This window comes from Necator americanus, chromosome III, assembly GCF_031761385.1.
Source record: "Necator americanus strain Aroian chromosome III, whole genome shotgun sequence".
NCBI classification, from domain to species: Eukaryota; Metazoa; Nematoda; class Chromadorea; order Rhabditida; family Ancylostomatidae; genus Necator; species Necator americanus.
The window spans coordinates 1920928-1940028 of record NC_087373.1 but is presented as its reverse complement, the minus strand read 5'-3'; the positions used below and the strand labels follow the sequence as shown (position 1 = coordinate 1940028).

The 19101-nt window shown below is 38.6% G+C and overlaps 2 protein-coding genes across 5 annotated transcripts; one reads left to right on the top strand and one right to left on the bottom strand.

Annotated features, from left to right (window-relative positions):
- Positions 1-323: 323 nt before the first annotated feature.
- RB195_008352 (uncharacterized protein) lies at positions 324-9817 on the bottom strand (the record flags this gene model as incomplete). Of its 2 annotated transcripts, none has more annotated exons than XM_064194796.1 (12): positions 324-335; positions 833-946; positions 1112-1201; positions 1358-1439; positions 1497-1608; positions 1661-1913; positions 2045-2179; positions 2294-2435; positions 2976-3100; positions 3549-3719; positions 6175-6376; positions 9726-9817. In XM_064194796.1, 12 exons carry the CDS (start codon positions 9815-9817, stop codon positions 324-326), a joined length of 1530 nt encoding a protein of 509 aa, XP_064045940.1. The 2 variants fall into 2 exon arrangements, with proteins under 2 accessions (XP_064045940.1, XP_064045941.1); XM_064194795.1 differs by lacking the exon at positions 324-335 and adding an exon at positions 628-702.
- Positions 9818-9902: 85 nt separating this feature from the next.
- Positions 9903-19058, top strand: RB195_008351 (uncharacterized protein; the record flags this gene model as incomplete). Of its 3 annotated transcripts, XM_064194794.1 has the most annotated exons (23): positions 9903-9964; positions 11309-11389; positions 11500-11634; positions 11755-11869; positions 12763-12849; positions 12916-13010; positions 13366-13433; positions 13962-14095; positions 14260-14364; positions 14978-15085; positions 15205-15326; positions 15411-15469; positions 15568-15710; positions 15836-15925; positions 15986-16048; positions 16229-16321; positions 16473-16519; positions 16620-16707; positions 16863-16924; positions 16993-17093; positions 17768-17934; positions 18016-18174; positions 18927-19058. In XM_064194794.1, the coding sequence occupies 23 exons, from the start codon at positions 9903-9905 to the stop codon at positions 19056-19058; spliced, it is 2316 nt and encodes a 771-aa protein (XP_064045938.1). The 3 variants fall into 3 exon arrangements, with proteins under 3 accessions (XP_064045938.1, XP_013301593.1, XP_064045939.1); XM_064194793.1 differs by lacking the exons at positions 9903-9964; positions 11309-11389; positions 11500-11634; ... (3 more) ...; positions 16473-16519; positions 16620-16707 and having other exon boundaries at positions 13376-13433; XM_013446139.2 differs by lacking the exons at positions 9903-9964; positions 11309-11389; positions 13366-13433; ... (14 more) ...; positions 18016-18174; positions 18927-19058 and having other exon boundaries at positions 11510-11634; positions 12916-13020.
- Between the last annotated feature and the right edge of the window lie 43 nt (positions 19059-19101).

Sequence of the window (19101 nt, the reverse complement as noted above, 5' to 3'; positions counted from 1 at the left end):
GATAAAAGAGATCAAGTACAGCCGTCAACGCCTATGTTCTCCCGTGGAGCCGCGACGCGTCCGCACGCCTTCCCTCCCTTTTGTCGACGCGTGGCGGCCTTCCGGGCAAACATAAGTCTCGAACACATATGAAATGATGTTGTGAAGAAAAATTCGAATCAGTTCAACTTCGAAGATTTTCCAAAACACGTAATCCTGAGAACAATGCATATGTTCAGAGGGAAATCAAAGTGGAAAAATAGAAGAAGAGAAATCCTGTGTTGATTGTGAAGTCAGCACTCTGAGAAGGATCAGTTTATTGATCCGAATCGATTGATTATGTGTTAATGAGTATCCTAAAAAAAGGTTTAGTTGTTCTACTGTGAGTCAGACATTCAAGCTTTTTTATTTTAGTTTTTTTCTATCTATTCTTTTCTTTTTTTTTCTATATTGCTCCTTCATTTAAAAAAGTTGGAAACTTGCAAAAACAATCTTTTCTTCAGAAACTTTCGAAGAAAAATTATTTTTTTAAAATAATAGCCGGTTCATCCGTTATGGAAACTCTCTGAGAGTTTCTTTCAAATACATATTTTCAAAAGAATTGATTTAGGTAAAGTAAACCTACATTGGTATCATTTCTAGAAAATTCTAGACGAGGAAATACTTTCTAAAACTCAGATCCTGTACTTTTTTCCAAAGATTTTCAGATTTTCCTTCATCATACTGCACCACAAAGTCATCATAAAATAAAAAATAGAATCTTTATACTGATAGTAGAGTCTTCAACATTTCTTTATTTACTTGTTTATTTACTCAGTCAGCCATTAACTTATTTATTTACTCTAAGGCAAACCTGCATCTTTCGGCCTCTGGTCTCTATTGGAAGAGACAATGAGGCGATTAGTCCAAGTAAAGCGGTTGTTCCATAGATCCCTATGGGTAGAGAGAGCGATTTTCCGGATGCTACCTAAAATGTGACAAATTGACAATGACAGATGGTGAGACAGACAGACAAGTACAAGTAGGAAGGAGGAAGGAATAGAGGGAGGGAGAAAACAAGGAGGAAGGAGGAATGAATGAAATGAAATCACAGAGAAAAAGCGCTGCCAAAAAAGAAGAATTTTGTGCTCACCTGCGCTACAAATGGAGTGATAATGGCGCCGATTCGTGCCATTGCAGACGAAGCACCCAAACCAACGGCTCGAAGAGTTGTTGGATAAACCTGCAAGTATTATTAGTATTTTTCTATCAATCTGTGCTCGGTTTTCGGAAGGAGCGCAGCTTAAGGTGAAGATTATCGAAGGAATGAGCAGAATAAACGCGAAAGAACTGATCTGCTTCTTTATCTACGTCTCTAGCCAAAGATACGGTAGCTCACCTCTGGAGTATACACATAAGCGCACTGGAAGGCACCAGAGATAAAAGCTCGAGCAACGAAAATCATCGTCGTTACAGTAAACCTAGGCAGAGGTACTGTAGTCAGGTACTGTAACGCTGGAAACACACGAAATTCCTACCTATCCAAACAGAAATAGAGTGCAAATGTGAACAGTGAAAACACGGCAAACTCCAGTGCCATAGTTTTCTTCCTTCCAAACCATTCAATGATTACTACAGTAATGATTAATCCTGAAAAGGGTTACTGTAGGTGCTACTGAGATCCGTTAAAGGATTGTAGTACCTGGAAATTCGGCCATAGTGGTGGATAACAGGTCGAAATAGTCTTTCCGTGTGAGCGGATGACACAATTCGAGTTGAGTTCCATTCGAGAACAATCCACCATGACATTCGTCATGGGACTGGAAGAGTACGGTAGTGAACAACACCATACCGTAGTATGAGAACGCATTCACAGCCCATATGAACCACAATAGCAATGTTGTGCTGCGGTAATCCCGTGACAAAAGATTCGAGATGTCACCTCGTTGTTCAGCCTGAAACCAACAAATAAAAAAAATAGTTTCATGAAAATTTGAAAAATTTGAAAAAAGATTTAAAATTTAAAATAACATAGGAAAAATAGGTATTTTCCAGAGATAAGGGAAAATTGAGGTGCCGAACTTACAGAATGGGATGTGGATGCTACCAATCGACCGTCTGGAAGTTTTACACGGTTCTCCTTGGCGGCTTTCTGTAAAGTGGCCAGCGCTTTTTCGGGACGACCGCAGGCCATGTCGAATCGAGCCGATTCAGGGAGCCACTGAAGCGAGGAAAACGTCAAAATTCTTTAGGATTTAGATTAGATGTATGGGAAGAAAAGACATACAAAGGAGAGAATCCCGAACATTCCCAGCGGCAATGAGGAGAGAATCACCAGCACTCTCCAACCCCACGTGGCCATCACCAGGTAGGCCAACAGAGCCTCGAACGCGGCTCCAATCGCCCAAAATGATTCGATCAATACTACGCATTTTGCTCTTTGTTGAGTGGGAAGAAATTCAGCGTAGAGAGTGACTCTGAAAAGTGAGAGCGGGTCGCTAATCGCCGAACAGCAAAAGGATATTTATAATTTGCTTTTTTCTTCATTTTGTTATGTTCACAAATAATATAAAAGAAAAAAATAACAAGGTAAAATAAAATCCCGAAACAACTCATAAATAAAAAGAAAAGAATGGAGCTACAAGTCAAAAAAGAGGCGAAAAATCCCGAGCGTTTTCGAGAATGGCGCCGTTAATCTTATCCCACAAAAAGAATTTTTTATTTATTTTATTTCATTTTTTTTTTTGAATGCAATTCTAGTGGTCCCATTAGATTCCCTTTGTAAAAAAAAGCAGCAAAATATTTTCCTGTATGGAACGGGAAACAAAATTTGCTCTATAACGTTTCCTATCAGATCACATTCTCTACGACTTAAGAGATTTTCCAGGAATCCCACAAAAATCTGCTTAAGTATTTGTTTACATCGGATTTTCCCCCTCATTTTCGGATTTTCATCAATTCACATGAAATCTCTCACGAAAAATTCTTTACAGTTCCGCTATTAGCGAAGAACTTACGATTGCGGAACTCCGCCGATACCAAATCCTGTTAGACCACGGAAAAAGAGCAGAACATAGAAGCTTGGCGAAAAACCACTGATCGCTCCCATCACCGAAGCAACGAGTGTGGAAGCGATGAGGCCCTGGAAAGCGGAAAAAGTAGGGATTCTCAGGGGATTCTTGGGAAATAAATAAATAAACAAGTAAATAAATAAATAATAATAAAAAGAATAAAAGGATAAAGTATCAATCCACTCGGGATGCGCCAATGCGTCTTACTGGAATTCGTAATCGTTGAGGTTTTGGAACGCGTGTTGGCCTATACAATGACTTGCGGGGGCCAGCCGATGTGTCAAGTCGGGGTTTTTATCCTCCCTAACAAGTCCGGAGCCAATTTATCGACCCTGGAGGGATGAAAGGCTTGATGAGCACTAGGGCGGTTACGAACCCTCGACCATGTGGCTACAATGGTCCTGTAACCGACTGCGCCACACTCGCCCCTAATAATAATAGTAATAATAATAATAATAATAATAATATTAAATATTCTTAAAATTCTGGGAAAATCCCGGGGGAAAACTGTGCGCTCACCACTCTACGACCAAATCTGTCGCAGGTCTTCCCCCAGAATGTGCTGCTCAACATCATTCCGCTAAACACACAAGTGGTGACGAGTGCTTGCTGCACGGGCGCCACACCCCATTCACAGGCGAGCGCCGGTGAAAGTAACGAGAGCAGCATCATTTCCATCGCGTCCGCCATCTGAAATTGCGGAAATTCCGAGAAAATCCACGAAAAAATAAAATAATCAACAAGAAATACACCTTATACGTTGTTATTTGCTGAAAATGAATAGAAATAAAAATTTGCGCCAAAATTTTCAACAAAGAATCATTCAAAAAACAAACAATTCATGTTTTCGTCATCGTTTAGAAGTGAAATGTAAATATACGAATTCACGAATAACATACACTCAGAAATTTTCAAAAATTAATAATGAGGATTTTTTTTTGAAAAATTAAAGTAAATACAAATGAAAGTAAACAAAAAAAAATTTTTTTCATTAAAAAAATAAAATGTATAAGTGTAGATATGTGTATCTTATCTAAACGTTCTGAATGTAAGAAAAAAAATAAGCACGCTGATAGATGTAATTCGTTAAAGGCATAAAAAATTTTAAAAAGATGTAATTTGTGACTTTTTCCGGACCAGGAGCATTTATCAGATCCTTAAATAACTTAGGAGCATTTGAATCACTCTACTGAAATCGAAAATAAAAATACCATAGGTGAATTTAAAGAAGGTCCTGAACGTGCTAAAATTCGAGAAAGAAAAGTCAAAAATTAAATTTTAAAAAAATTGAAGAAGTTTTTTTTATGACAGAAAATGAATTTCTATATGTTTGTTTTGTGAAATGTGGAAAAAATGTAAAAAAAAAAAGTGTGAAAAATGTGGAAAAATGTGAAAAAGTGAGTCTCTGAACACTTTTTCAACTATAACCTTAGGCTATGTTAGGTTCCAATTATTGCTTTTTGGCGCATATTTGACGTTATTTTGCTCTTTTCTCAACAATATGTGGGTTTTTGTATAGATCTCAAAGAGAGGAATCTAATGATGCATGAGTTGTCCTGAAATTTCCATTTTTTTAGCAGTTATGAGCAAACGACGTTGGCCGACGGTGCAGCACCGTCGGCCGTTTTTCAACGTTCATGCATAGTATTGTAGTTTCCCTCTGAATCCCCTCCCCCCATATACTCCCCAGCTTTGCGCCATAAGGAATTTTCAGGCTAACGCTGAACCGTGTTCCTCGGCGTCAAAAACAAACTCGTTCCCCATCTGAGAGCTGTCATTTTCAGCCCACTCAAATGCAGCGGAATCAATCAAGCCTCTTTTCAAGCAACGAGAACGGCTCTTTTTTTTTAGAACTACGGCCAAATTTCTCTTAAAAGCGATCCGGAAAGAGAAAGGATAATTTGATTAGCTACCGTAAAGGATCTTTTGTGTTAACGGCTGGTCGAACGGAGTATTGATCCCATTTATCCCATTTTAAAGTGTTCTTTGGAGAATTTTTCTGGAATTCCTAGAAAGAAATTGTTTAGAGAAATTCGTGGAAAGATATCGAAGCAACACTCATTTTGGTGAAATTTCGGATATTTCAAACAAATTCCAAACAATTAATAAAAATTATATACTGTCAGCTAACAATTTTAACAAAAAAAAACAAATCTTTTTATTGTGTTGTTCCTTCACCATTCGCCTTTTCTCAGGAAAGACAGCCTAATGGAAAATTTTCAACGTTTCCTTCAGAAAGCTTTTATGATTCTAATTTTTGTTTTATTTTATGAAGCAATCAACCACTATAAACAACTAGCAAAAAGAATTTTTTCAGTTGAAAGAAAAAACACCCAAGAAAAATTAAGGACGAACAATCAGAATTTTCATAAAAGTACGAGGAGTTCAAAAAAAACCCAGAAACAACCACAAAACTCCGGTCACTCTCCTGTCTTTGAATAAAAATAATAATAATTTATCATAATTATTCACTTTTTATTGTAGTTAAAATTCAGAAACAAATAAAACCCTAGAAGAATTTCATTTTCTATCAGCGTTCCTAGAATTTCATGAGAGGAATGCATTACTCGGACGGACTACATATTCCAGGAACATATTTAATTTTTTATAGAAGTATGAGTTGGAAAAACTCGAAAAAAAAACTCAAAAATCATTCTACTCTTAGGGTTTGCAATTTGTCACAGTTTAAATTTAAAAACAAATATTTTCCGCCATCAACATTCCACATGAATTTCACAGGGGCAATGCCTTGCTCCGACGGGTGACTCCAGCCGGATTAGTTCGGTGATGAGCGCTCCAAGGACAAGACTTACGTTCGCCGAGCACTTTTTTGCTTGATATAGAGCTAATGGCTGGGAAAATGCAACTTTCTCAAATTACGGTAGAAAAATTACGGTAGTCGCCTTGTCAAAGCCATTAAATTCTGATTCTACTGTTCTTAATCAACAAAAATCATCGAAGTATCTAAGAGAAAACATAAGATGTTGGAGATAACATTAAAAAAATAAAAATTAAGTGAAATAAATGCGAATAGGAAGAGAAGGAAGAGATCTGAGCTTCGAAGGGAAACAAAAAAAAATTAGACGACGAATCACTGGAAATTCTGGAAATTTCCACTCCATTAAGGATTGTCCTCTGTACCCACCCAAGCGATCCCAGTCAACAGACTCAATTTCACTTGAAATCGACCAAATCCTAGCGCTTCCACAGCGTCATCAACGGTGAAAGTGTTATCTTCCTTGGCGGAGGCCTCCTGTGCGGTCCGTTGATCGGCTGGCTCGCCGAGCTCCGCTCGATCGTCCAACCCATAGTAACGAACCGATGGATCGTCGCGAACATGGCGAAGTCTGAAACGTGGTCTTTTTAATTTTATTTATTTATTTATTTGTCAATTTATTTAATATTTATATCTATTATCATCATTTTATATTCATTTATATATTCACTTTACTTATACACCTCATTTTACTATTTATTTTAATTTTTATCACTTATTTCATATATATTTATTTTTATTCTATTATCGTACTATTATTTTATTATTATTTTTTGATAGTCCTGCTTCCATTCAGATCCTTCAAATATGGTCCTTTTATTGTTCCTGGGAGATTCTCTTTAAATCCATTTGCTGGTGCTCTTGTCGTTTGAAAGAAAAAAAAACACTTCTATGAGAAAAGAGAAATTATGCAAGCCCATCTGGAAATTAAAGTAAGAAATGAACTGAGAAAGAATGGGAAAACGTGATGCAGCAAAAAGAAATGGATAAGTGAACAGACTCCACTAAGAAATTGAGCCTCAAAAATGCATAGCGTGTGAGTTATATGATCCTAGCAGCCGCTATAGTTGCAGACATTTACATAGACCCACGCAGCCGCGACGCATCCGCATCGCGCTATTTACAGACGACCGAGATCATTCGGGCGCGAACAAAAGCACTTGGATTTATACCTCAAACATCCTTTGACGGTTTAGGAGTAGTATTACTGTGAAGTACTCTTAGTTCTAATCCTAGTACTACATTCTTCCGGGTTCCAAAACCTCAAATATTTCCGTTGACCCCTCCAGTAAACTGGGAAGAGCTGGAAGGGCGAGGAGGGGATTGTTGTTTGTCATTGATGTTGCATAAAATAACTTTTTCGACCATTTGATCATAATTCAAAAATTGTGTCAAAAATTAGCAATTTTCTTCCTGTGTTTCATTCTGCTGGCACCAGCCCTACAGTAGACACAGTGTTCGTGTTGGGACCTTCCTTCGGTTCGGCACTCGAGGTATAATTCAGCTGCTGGCTGCATTACGATGATGAATTCGTAGTTGTGTCTGTGGAATTTGTGAACTGTGCCTCCTTTCACGTAACCGCTTATGCGATGCAGCTCTGTAAATGAAGTCGTTTTAACCGGACTGTAACATCTGTTCAGGACCACAATCGCACTTTTCGGCGGTACAACACATGTCCACTTCAAATTCTTCCATTTATGACCAGGGTATATCTACTTACTCCCTCAAATACTCCCAAACGAGTGCCGAAAACCAGGCAACCAGTGTTTGTCGACTCAATCTGTTCTCCTGATTTTGCGGGGATTCAGACGACGTTCTGGCAGCTACAAACGGTAAAAAAGTGCTTGTGCTGATATTGATGAAGTATTTATGGATTTTTTTCTTGGTGGTATACAACGTTCCTCGCTGTTACGGTTATTTTGGTGGGGCATAACTACCTGCATCATCCTAAACTGCGGCAGACAACGCTCTGCCCACTCATTCAGCCGTTCACTTGCATTAATTGCACATTTCTCTATCTGTACAATACAGTATTCCACTGAATCACTGTCTCGATCTGTTCAAATACAGTATTACAAACCTTAAAGGCAGCACACCACGAATCTGGGGTGGTACGGATTTCCGATGGAGTATCCGTATATGGAGATTATGGAGACCGGGGTGGTTCCACTGATCTCTCCCTGAATCAATGCAAGCAGCCGGCCTCTGGATGCTGTTTTGTGCAATGCCCTCCATTGCAGCGTGCCACCCTTGCACGCGTAGCGTCCTTTGCCGCCAATCGGGGCAGCGCAAATTCATTTTCGCCCAATCGCAGTGCGGAGGCGGCGCAAGGGGTGGAGCGTTGCAATAGATGACGTCGTTCAAAACAGCATTCTAGAGGCGGCTGCTCGCAGTGATGCAGGGAGAGATGAGCGGAACTACCCACGTCTCCATAATCTACGACCCCGTATACGGATACTTTACCTGAAATCCGTACCACCCCAGATTCGTGGGATGATGTCTTTGGGCCTCTAGCACCCATTACATAAATAGTTCACATATTTTCTTTACATCACTAGGATTCCCTGGACAGTGTACCCACTGATGAGCTCTTTCCCAGAAGTTTTCTACGCAATGTGAAGCCTTAGACGCGGTGATACGTATGTTTGCTCAGATAACAGTGAGACATTATCGATTGGAGCATGACAGAAATCAGAGTGTGTCAAGGAGAGAAACTCCGTTAACTACTGTGTACTCGCTGCAAACAAACTCACACACACAAATACCCGCCAACCGTGTGTGTGTGTGAGAGTCTCATTGACTCAGCACAAATAATCCGTTGTATGGATGAATGGATATTGGTAAACAATCAACATTACAACACAATACCATAGAAATCCTACTCACTACCCACGTCAAAATACAAATTACTACTACGAAAAGACTCAATAAAGTGAAAGACTGGAAATAGTAAAAAAAAAACATAAGGGGATGATGATTAGTTGAAGAAAACTGAACTGGGACTTACTCAAGTTGAAAAAAAACGGATTCAAAGTATTCCCCGAAGAAAATCCTAGAGATCTCCTGAAAGATATTCGAATATTCGGATGAAAGGAACTGGTTAGGGAGAGAGAATCCCCTTCGATCGTTCGTTTGTAACCAGTTTGGTGCGTGTAATAAGCACAAAACATAAATAATTGACTCCGTGTACGATTTTCAATAAACCTTGGCAAGATAATGATATAGTATTATAGTCTTGACTTGAGCCGCACACGAGGTCGTTAGAATCCTTGATTATTGGCTGACGTATTCGACAATGATTTATACTTATCATTTATTTTTATTGTTCTATATTTCATACTTATTCATATTTATGTTATAATTTCTGTGATTTAAACTATCAACACCATATCCGCCCCACAAAGAAAACCCTAAGTCTCGTCTTGAACCTCACACTTACATCCGGAAGTGTAGTTGTTGCCTTAGAGTCGGAGGGTAGCTAGCTGGGAAATTCTCCGACCCAAAGGTGAGTACTTACACTTTTATAACTACGATACCCAACGGTCAAAGACTCAGGATTTTCTTTATTGGGTGGATTAAGGGTGTTTGATCGGAGAAATCACGTTCGATCCTTTAATCCTTTAAAGGTTCAGGTCTGAAGATGGCGAACTCGCCAGAACCGTTCGCAACGAATAAAGGATTATAACAACCTCACATCCGAGGTAAGGTTAAGAAAAGAATACTGAATATGAAAAAAATTGAGGAAAACATGAATGGGTGTATAATACACCTTATGAGCAGACTTTTCGTTCGGCTATGAGCGATAAACCAAAAGCAACAACTTTCCGTTCGGCTATGAGCGATAAATAAAAACAACAACAACTTTTTGTTCGGCCATGGGCGATAAACCAACAACGAGGAACCGTCGTAAATCCACTTACTCATTGATTAATGTGTGCGCAGTGAATTCAGCGTAGGTCTCCGTTAAATTTGATGCTTCAAGCACCTCCGTAAGAATGACCTTATCGGCCATCGCTGTCCGTTCCGGGTCCCGACTGGATCTCGTCCACTAGACGATCGAGTTCTCCATTCAGACGACGACGACGACGACGACGACGATGGAGGAGACGACTAACGTCAGTCGGATGCTCGATATGAGCGGACGACTGGATTGTCATTCGTTCGCCACAGCGACGCGAATCTCCTCTCCACTCTTTCTCTCGCCTTATTGATCCTCTGGCGGTCCAAAAACCACGCCTCCGAGTTCTCAGAGACTCATTTTAGCGCGTGCCTACACACACGCACACACAGACAGTCCGCATACAAGCAAAACGAGCAAACAATGAGTGAAATATGTGAGAAATCGGAGGATGTGCACGATGTGATCCGCGGTGGTGAATCGCCGATCCACGAACCCAAATAAAAATCGAATGACGAAACAGCAACAGTTCCTCTCCAATCCCAAAACCCCAACCACATAGGAACAATTAGCTGAAAAATAACCCAAATTACCTATCTTAACCTCATTCTCCAAGTTTAGGAGAAAAAAATCCATCCCTAACATTTCCGCTTAGAGGACCTCACGACTTCACCATAGCGCTCGTCGCTTACTCCGCTCCACGGACAATTCACGCTCCAACGCAAAACTGTTATTGCTCGTATCGTTTGTAATCCTCCTGTTGTCGTTATGGTCATCGTGCTCGTCATTGAGTAGTTATTCCGGATTATCGATTGGGTTTAGCGTTTTCGGGCACATATTGGGAAGTTCCTGTCAAACAATACCCATGTTCTATTGTCCTTGAATCCTGGCATTGATTGAATACACAGCTTCCTTTATTGATTAGCTTGAGCCGTAGCTAAGATTGGTATTGATCTTTCCTCATTAGGAGCTGACACTGAGCAACCAACCAGTCGAGTAACAAAGAATAAAACGGCTTCGTTACGGGTTTATATGGATTTTCCTGGATCTTTTCCTGATTTTTCCTCTGGTGGTAGTTTTATTCATTGTTTTACAACGATTTCCATGTAGATTGAAGAGGTGTGCATTGAAATTCTTTTACAAAGGTTTCCATGTGTTTTAAAGAGACGTGCATTGAAATTCCTCTCAATACTCGTGGATTTTTTATTTTTTCGATCAATTTACCTATTGTTACGTCATCGTTGGTGGGTTCAAGCTGGCACTGATTATTTCACACGCTCTTCCGCTTGTATTAGTCATGCTCCTTTTCTCCATTCTTTTCCAGTTAGCTTAGGAAGATTTTTCCGGATGTCTTCTTCAAGCTCATGTTTTTTTTTCTCATGAATAGATAAATAAGCCTTTGGACGTCCTTGGGATAAAGTGAAAAAGTTTTTCTGAAATTTCCTTCTGCTTTTTCTGCTGCGCTCGATAACATAAATACTGCTTCAGATAGATGTATTTCCTGTTTTTTCTTTATCCGTTGGAAGTGGTATTTCGAGATGTCTAGAATGATTTATGGTCTTACTCTTGTACTGCTTCTTCGCATAAATTTCTCACTTCTTTCAGTTTTTTTTTCTGGATTTTTACTGCCTCCTCTCGTGAAATTTTCACTACCAGAACTAAATTCATAGCAGTAAACAACTATCAGTACGGTTCTAGTTGCATCTTTTTCATTCTTCCTGTCTTATTTTCTGATTACTTCTGTTTTTCACTTTATATGCGCGATGGAAAAATAAGTTTTCTGTTTGCTTTTCTAGGGTAACAAAAATGTCGAGCTCAACGATGGAAGCCACGCAACAGAAGGTAAAGAACGCTGTCGACTCTATGATTGACGAAATGGATCGGGATTATTTACGCGATATGCAGAAACAAATGTTTCTTTGTTCGGCAAAGTCGGTGATTAACAATTGATAGTCTTAAGCTTATTTCATAGTCTCTGAATTCCTTTCCCTTTATTTTTTTTTCCAACAGATTTACTATTTTCTGTTGAGATTAATTATCTTAGATTTTAGATGTTGTGAACACAAGGCCAGTAGTCGTGAAGCAGTAGAACATTGCGTTGAGAAATGTAATGTTGGTATGAAAAACGCTCAGAAGACTTTGGAAAGGGAACTCGGAGGGTTGCAAGTAAGTTGTTCCTTGTAATTTTCTTGGGTCCCGTGGATTTTTCGTCAACAATTTTATCTCTGGCGGACTTTTTTGGTCCTAGTCTATTTCAATTGTTTCGCATTAGTTGCTCCGTCGGGGTTTTCATTCAATTAACGCCGCTGCTTTAGCTATTTCATCTGGTTTGTCCCGCTCAGTTGAATTGGGGTATCATAAAAGGGGGCGTTCATCATTCATTTGTGCGTTCTCTTTTAGTTGAAGTAGAGATCTCAACGCGTAAATGACTTTCCAGAGCAAACCTCTTTTGTTCCGCATGTTGCGTGTTTCTATCGAAATATTTCCATAGTTTTTGCGACTATTCAAAATACAGGAAAGGACAGCGACTTATATATTACAACTTCACTGCTTCCATTCCGATAATTTTCCTCATCATCGTGAAATATTTGAATGTTTTCGGAATTTTTTAGGCGCTGTCTCACTCTTTAGTAAAGTTCTTTTTAGTTCTGACCGAAACGAATCGCTGATAATACTGGTTGTGTTGATTTCTGTGGTTTCCAACCACTTTTTTGAGCATCGGCTTTCGAAATCCACCTTCTTGATGTCTCCAGCGCTGTTTTCGAAACTTTGGGACTTCATGGCTTATATATGAGTCAGTTATTACGAAATAGTATTTATTTGGAGCAAGAGCTCTACCGGAAGTAATTATCACCAAATGTTTTGCCTGCGAATGAAGCCTTAAGAGTTGATCCTAGTAGGAGAGGACGTTGTAGCAGTAACAAGACCGTGACAGTATGCCTTATTGGGAGTCTTTTGGTTAAATGTCAATTTTTTTTTGCAAGCTATCAAATCATGAGCTTAACTCGATTTTATTTGCAAAGTTCAGAGGTAGACTCACGTTAAATAATGTTGCTCAGGATCAACTGTCTCGTTGTGCTATGACGTGCTACGACAAACTGGTTCAGAAGTATGGTCCTGATGTGAATAAATACACTGAAACTCAGGTAAATTGCTCCTTCCATATTCACCCTCGTTGCTTGCGTAACATTTCATTTGTATTACTTTTTCAGATGCTACAATTCAACGATAGCCTGGATAAATGTATTGCAGTATGCGCTGATGATCATATAAAACTTATCCCTGAAATTAAGAAACGTTTTGCAAAGTCACTATAGATCAGTTGGTTTGCTTTATTACTGACACCCTGACTTACTCATGTGAATCTACTGCCACTACCTCTTTCTATGATGAGGTTTTGTTCAGAATTGCTATGCTCACATGTTATATAGAATAAGAATAGAAAAAATTATCTTGTTATACAATAGGATCATTTACTTGTTGTTGTTTGATTGTCTTTCTATAAATACTTGTTTGAAATGACTTTTTTTCTGCGTGGACAACGGTTATTTTGCTGTCATATCTCTTTATTTGTTGATAAATGGGCATAGTTTTAGCGATATTCCCTTTCTTGTTGTTTACTTCCTTTTGATTAATACTTTTAATGCTAATACTTCTTCTAGAAATGCCGCGATGACCGCCTTTCGATTACTCCTCGTGTTGTCCACTGTACAAACGTCTTGGAGTCTCGGTAACTTTTCCTCGCTTTTTTCACATCTGCAGTTATTGGTTACAAGAAAAACTGGGAAATGTGGTTTTGTTCTCACGTTTTACTTCTACACTTTTTAAAGTCAATGTTATGTGTTTATTTGTAGGATAGGTGTAATTAATTCACTTCAGTTAATTTGTTTTTACAAAAGAATATTGGGGAGATGTTGTGTTGTACTTACGACTTACTTCTGCACTTTTTAATGATGATCTTACATGTCTATTTTTAAAATGGGTGTAGTTGGTTTGCCTCAGCTAATTTGCTTTTTACAAAAGAATATTGGGGATGGTGATTGTGATAGGAGTAGATACGTATTTATCAATATTTTGGAAAATTATTTCCGTCATATTCTTTACGCATTTCCATAGTTTATATTATAGAACTTATGGTTTTCAATCACTATAAATTCGCAAAACTGTAAACTTTCCATATTCTATACTGAGATATTCTAGAGTCAAGGTTATTTCGCTAGCGTCATTTCTATCTAGTCTATTTTCCGTGAATTTTCAGTGAAAAAAGTCCCAGTCCAATTCGGCCGAGTTTGTGCGTTCGGTGACTTTAATGGCGACCGCAACACAGATATCCTGGTACAACGTGGGACAAACTTAACCGTTTTGCTACAGGATAATGAGTTACTAAATGTGGTATGTTTATTCATCATTTAATCTACATTTTTCATTCTGATACTCCGTCATATTGACTTAGAAGACTTAAAATCTATTTCGGTTTTGTAAATTTTGTCATTTTCTGCGGTAGTATTACTATACTTCATTACTTCCTTCTGTTATTTAATTGTCTGCTGTTTCAGCTTGAAGAAGGTGTATTCAAGAACTCGACGACGTTTCGAGTAGGAGATGCAGCTGTTGAATGCTCTCTTGGTGATTTTAATGGCGATACAAAATTGGACATTTTGGTAAGCTTACAACGAAGAATAATAATTAAATACTGGAATTAGTGAAAATAGTAAGAAAAACTTTTGAACTCAGAAGCAGGGGTATAAGTATCAGTAGCTAATTTGTTGTTCAGTTATTAGAAATGTGTACTATTGTAATGTATAGCTCATTTTAATCATGTATAAGGGTTAGATCCAACTCTTAGTGCTCGCGCTGGAAAGTATACGCTAGAATCGTGTCCATTGGATTTTGATTGAGAAGAATTCTGTCAGCAATTCTTCGGCGAAAAAGCTGAATACATCTCATATGTTTACGCATTGTTAACTAAACTGGACACTAGGTGAAGAAAATAAGAGCTCTAGAAGCTGGAATTTTCGAATGTCATGGATTTGATCCTGTCTTTTTCTTTCTCAAGGATACGATGAAAGGAAAGAAAAATCCAAATTGAAAGAGATGGCATGTCAGTGCTTTCGTTCTATATCACTTTTGTGAACAGCATTACCTGACTTGATCTACTAAAATGACAGCTATGTTATTTTCATTCGGTTCAGTTCTTATTTAAGGTGTGAGTTAACCTTCTTCTTTAACAGTTTCCTTTATTATTTTGATTGATATCTCCTTGTTCCTATTAAGGTATCCATGAAAAAGCGAGCCGATTATTACCACTCAGTTTGGATTTCAACGGCTCTTCGTGATTCTTTTGTGGAGCACAAACTCCCCGTTCTTTCTTCGCAAGCTCTAGTATGTTCTAGTAACAGTGGTGTTTCCGTTCTCGTATATTTATATGTTCAGATGAAGAATCGCAGTAGTTCTTCCTTCCAAATTAGCAGACGTCACTACTGTCTCTGTTTGTCCTTTAGGCAATTGATGTTGATGGAAACGGTTGGCATGATGTCTTAGGTTTTTATCCAAATGGATCCATGTACTGCATAACATTCAGCCGTGATGGAAGCCCAGCAATCGATTGTAATTATCTCTTCCCGTGAGTGAATACCTCTGTAGTTAGTGTCTATCGATTGGCTCTTCAATTGTGGTGATCTCGTAAGAAGCCGCGTCTTGGTTTTAGGGGATTCATCCGAGTGGACCCGTATCCTGGTGTTCCACATTTGTTCGCTGACTTTACAGGTTTGTACGTTTTTCTTTTTGATTGTATGGGGAAGATCATGGTTTTTGACGGGATTTAAACATAGTTATGTGGGTGGTTTACTATTGGATTTTTCAAGGTGATCATTTGGCGGAAATTGTATTTATGGATTCAACAGTCACCGGCAGTGGGAAGTTCCTTACACCACGAATGTGGGGTCGCTTCAAGAATGGTTGGAGGGAAACACCAACTGTCATAAGTCAGATACCTGGAGAGCATCAGGTAAACCTTTGAAAGTCGATTCAATTTCCTTCTATGGTTCATAGTAGGATCTTTGTGTATATTTGCAGTTATTGTTTAATTTGTCGACTTCATTAGCTTTTGTCGTCTAGTTTTCGAGTTTTTAGTTCGTTGGGGCTCCAATGGCTGCAGATTTTGATGCAGACGGTTTAATTGAACTGCTTGTGCCGATATGTCGAAAAGCGGATTGCAAACAGGTGCGTTTCAACTATTGGTCGCTGTATTTATCGAATCTATTTACGCACCAATTGTTACAGGTGACTGAGTTTGCTAATTGGCAGTACACACGTGGATGGTCAACAAATGCATTCGATCTGCAGGTAATTCTCTCATTAGCAATATTTCATAACTTTCCTTTTTGCTAGATGGTTCTATAAAGTTTTTTTTCGGAGTAGCGATAGTATTTCGTGAATATTTCGTGCGAAAGATAACTACTTTGTAGTGTAGTTTGAGGGTATTTCCTTTCAGACTCAAAATCATCGAGTCCCTTTCTTTTCCAGAATTTCAACATTCTGTCCGATGAAGATTCGTTGATGCTTTTCCGAGTGGGAGATTTTTCTCTTGATGGTTATCCAGATCTTGTGGCTACACTGGTTGAGAAGCAAAGTCTAGGACAAATCAAGGAAAGTCTCTTTTCACAGCTTCCAATTTCTTTTTTTTTCTTACTGAGGGTCCATTAGATGAACATGTAAACGGTTATCACAATTTTCATATGAATTATATTTCCATCTCCAGAATTTTTAGGTGATTGATAACAACCCATGCACGAACTGCGACAGAAATGGAACAAGGCATGATGATAATCTCTTACTTTGTATTTGTGAAAACCATCGAACGCATTTTTATATTTCTAGCTACATTTTTACATAGTTCGAAACTTTGTTGTTTCAGAAGATTCGAGATCAATAAGAGTGTTTTCATTCAACCGAAGGAGGTAGCTCTAGGAGAGATAAAAATGGCTTCCTTCTTTGACCTGAAGGTAAGGTCACAGTAATTGTGGATTTGAGTGTGCAGTGAAACATTTCTGCACTATCTAAGTTACTACTGTGGTTTCCACTGTTTCGCGTAAATATTTCTTTATGTGGCAGTTTTATAATGAATATGAGCACTAATGTACGTATTTTGTTTGAATAGGAAGATGGAAGTCTTGACATTCTCATTGAATATAAGCCATTCGAAGGGGACACGAAATTCAGGTAATAAATTGTTCCATTTATCTAGTGGTTTCCTTGGATTAGCGGATCTACTGCGGCTTTTTTTTCAGTTTCATTCCTTGTGACGACAAAGGTGATGTCACCTTCCTCAAAGTACAAGTGTTTACAAATGTTTGCGGTAAACGTTGCGATCCCACTTCCAAAGAATTAGGTGAAAATTTTAGTAAATTTTCTTTGATATGTGTATCAATTTTCCCGAATACTAGCTATCTTCAACCCCCTCCTTACAGTGTACTTCTCCTTCCTATTTATTCTGTTCCCTGGTATATACGGCTTTTTCACCTTACCTTATTCTTTCTCCTGCGTCCCCTCGATCTTTGACGTGGTCGTGATCTTTGATTCCTTCTTTGACGTCCTCATATTCCTTCCATTTTCTTCCTGTATGAATCCAACCAACTTTCTTGGCTCAGCCATTTCTTCCTCTACTTGTTTTTCTTGCTATCTTACCCAATTTTCTGCGTGCTCCTTTTTTGAATGTGATTTCGTCTGCTTCCCTCATTTTTTCCTGTCCCGACTACGCATGTCACATTTCCATTCTATTTTCGTATCTTATATTTCATTTCAAATCATATAAAAACTTGCGCTACATTTTATATGAGTGCTTTCGTTGTAGTACTTTGCTAAATCTTTCTAAATCAAATTTTTATAATGACGGGACACATCGGATGTTGATGTGATGTAATGTTTTTTTCAATTTTCTGCACTTTTTGTACCTTTTATCAAAAGTCTTCTTGCCAGATCTCTATTACGTTAGCTCAACTCATAAGGCCTCTTTTACTCAATTGTACTCTCTTACTCTTCACATATGATGTTTATAATCTTCAGGATCCGGTGTGAGCTGGGGCGGCGCTTGCGCAAGTTTCAGTATGTCTGATGGGTGGGGTGGATCTCTGAAAAGCTCTGCCTGCCAAATCCCAGCCACTACACACCGTGCTCTGGCACCTCCCTACGTGTTGTTTGGTTTGGGAAGAAGTCCTAATTTCGTGGATGAGGTATGCACATTCAAAATATTGCAGCGTTGTCGTTAATATATCTAGTTTCGTTGACCTTAAAGTGATTTGTAAGCATTTTAGTTAACCATCGGAGCACCACGTTATTCGGATGGTTTGGCTGTTCGCCAACACACTTTGAAACAAATTGTGCCCAACTCGAGAATCGTCGTCATTCCACCGGAAGAGGGTTCACATTGGTTGACGCGGTTGTATGTGACGCCTTCGCAACTCATTCTTCAGGTGCGTTATGCCCTATTTTTGCATTTTGTAAATATTTTCCTAACTATTTACACATTATACAGCTTATTCCAATGCTATTGATATTTATTTATCTATTTATTTATTACGCTCAAAGGCGTGCCCAGAGTAAGAGGCAAGGAATGAATACAAATAAACAATAGAAAATCCAGCAACGAGAAGAGTAGAATGAGAATAAGCAGGGATAAGTCACGCGAACAGTAAAGCAGGGGACAAGTTAGTAATTTCAAAAAGCACATAAACTCGCACACATAAACATAACTGATATCCCTTAGAAATTTCTGCGCTCCGTTTTGCCACATTTTCTTTCGGGTATCCCTCATAGCTTGAAAATTACTGAAGTGGTCTCGTTAAATTATCAATACGCAGTGTCAGTGGGGTAGTGGTTTGAGCCTTTTCTCCTTCTACTGCGCAGGATAAAAGATACCTTGTTAACGAGAAAGTCAAATAAAGGGTGAGGGCACAATCGTTTTTTTTCTGCTGTGGTTCTTTTTATATGCTATGAAAATGTAACATTGCCATTTTTGAAGAAATGGAAGAGTACAAATGAATGCTACGGAAAGTTTTTGGGCCATGATAGTGCCCAAGGAGCTCTAAACTTGTAACATGTGCTCATATTAGATTTTTTAAACTTATCGTTTTTCTGTGAGTCATAAGAAAGCTGAAAAAGTTAAGCAAGGTGGAATACTCTTGTTCTGTTCTCCGCCTCAATTTAATGCTACTACGATTTTCAGAGCTTAGCGGTGATCGCCTTAGTATGTGCAATGCTGCTTATTGTCGTTGCGTTCTTGCACTATCGAGAAAAGAAGGAGGATCGGGTGGAACGACAACAACAATCTCATCGGTTTCACTTTGACGCTATGTAATCCCAGTAAGATGTTGAAATACCCAGAAAGGGTACGGTACTGG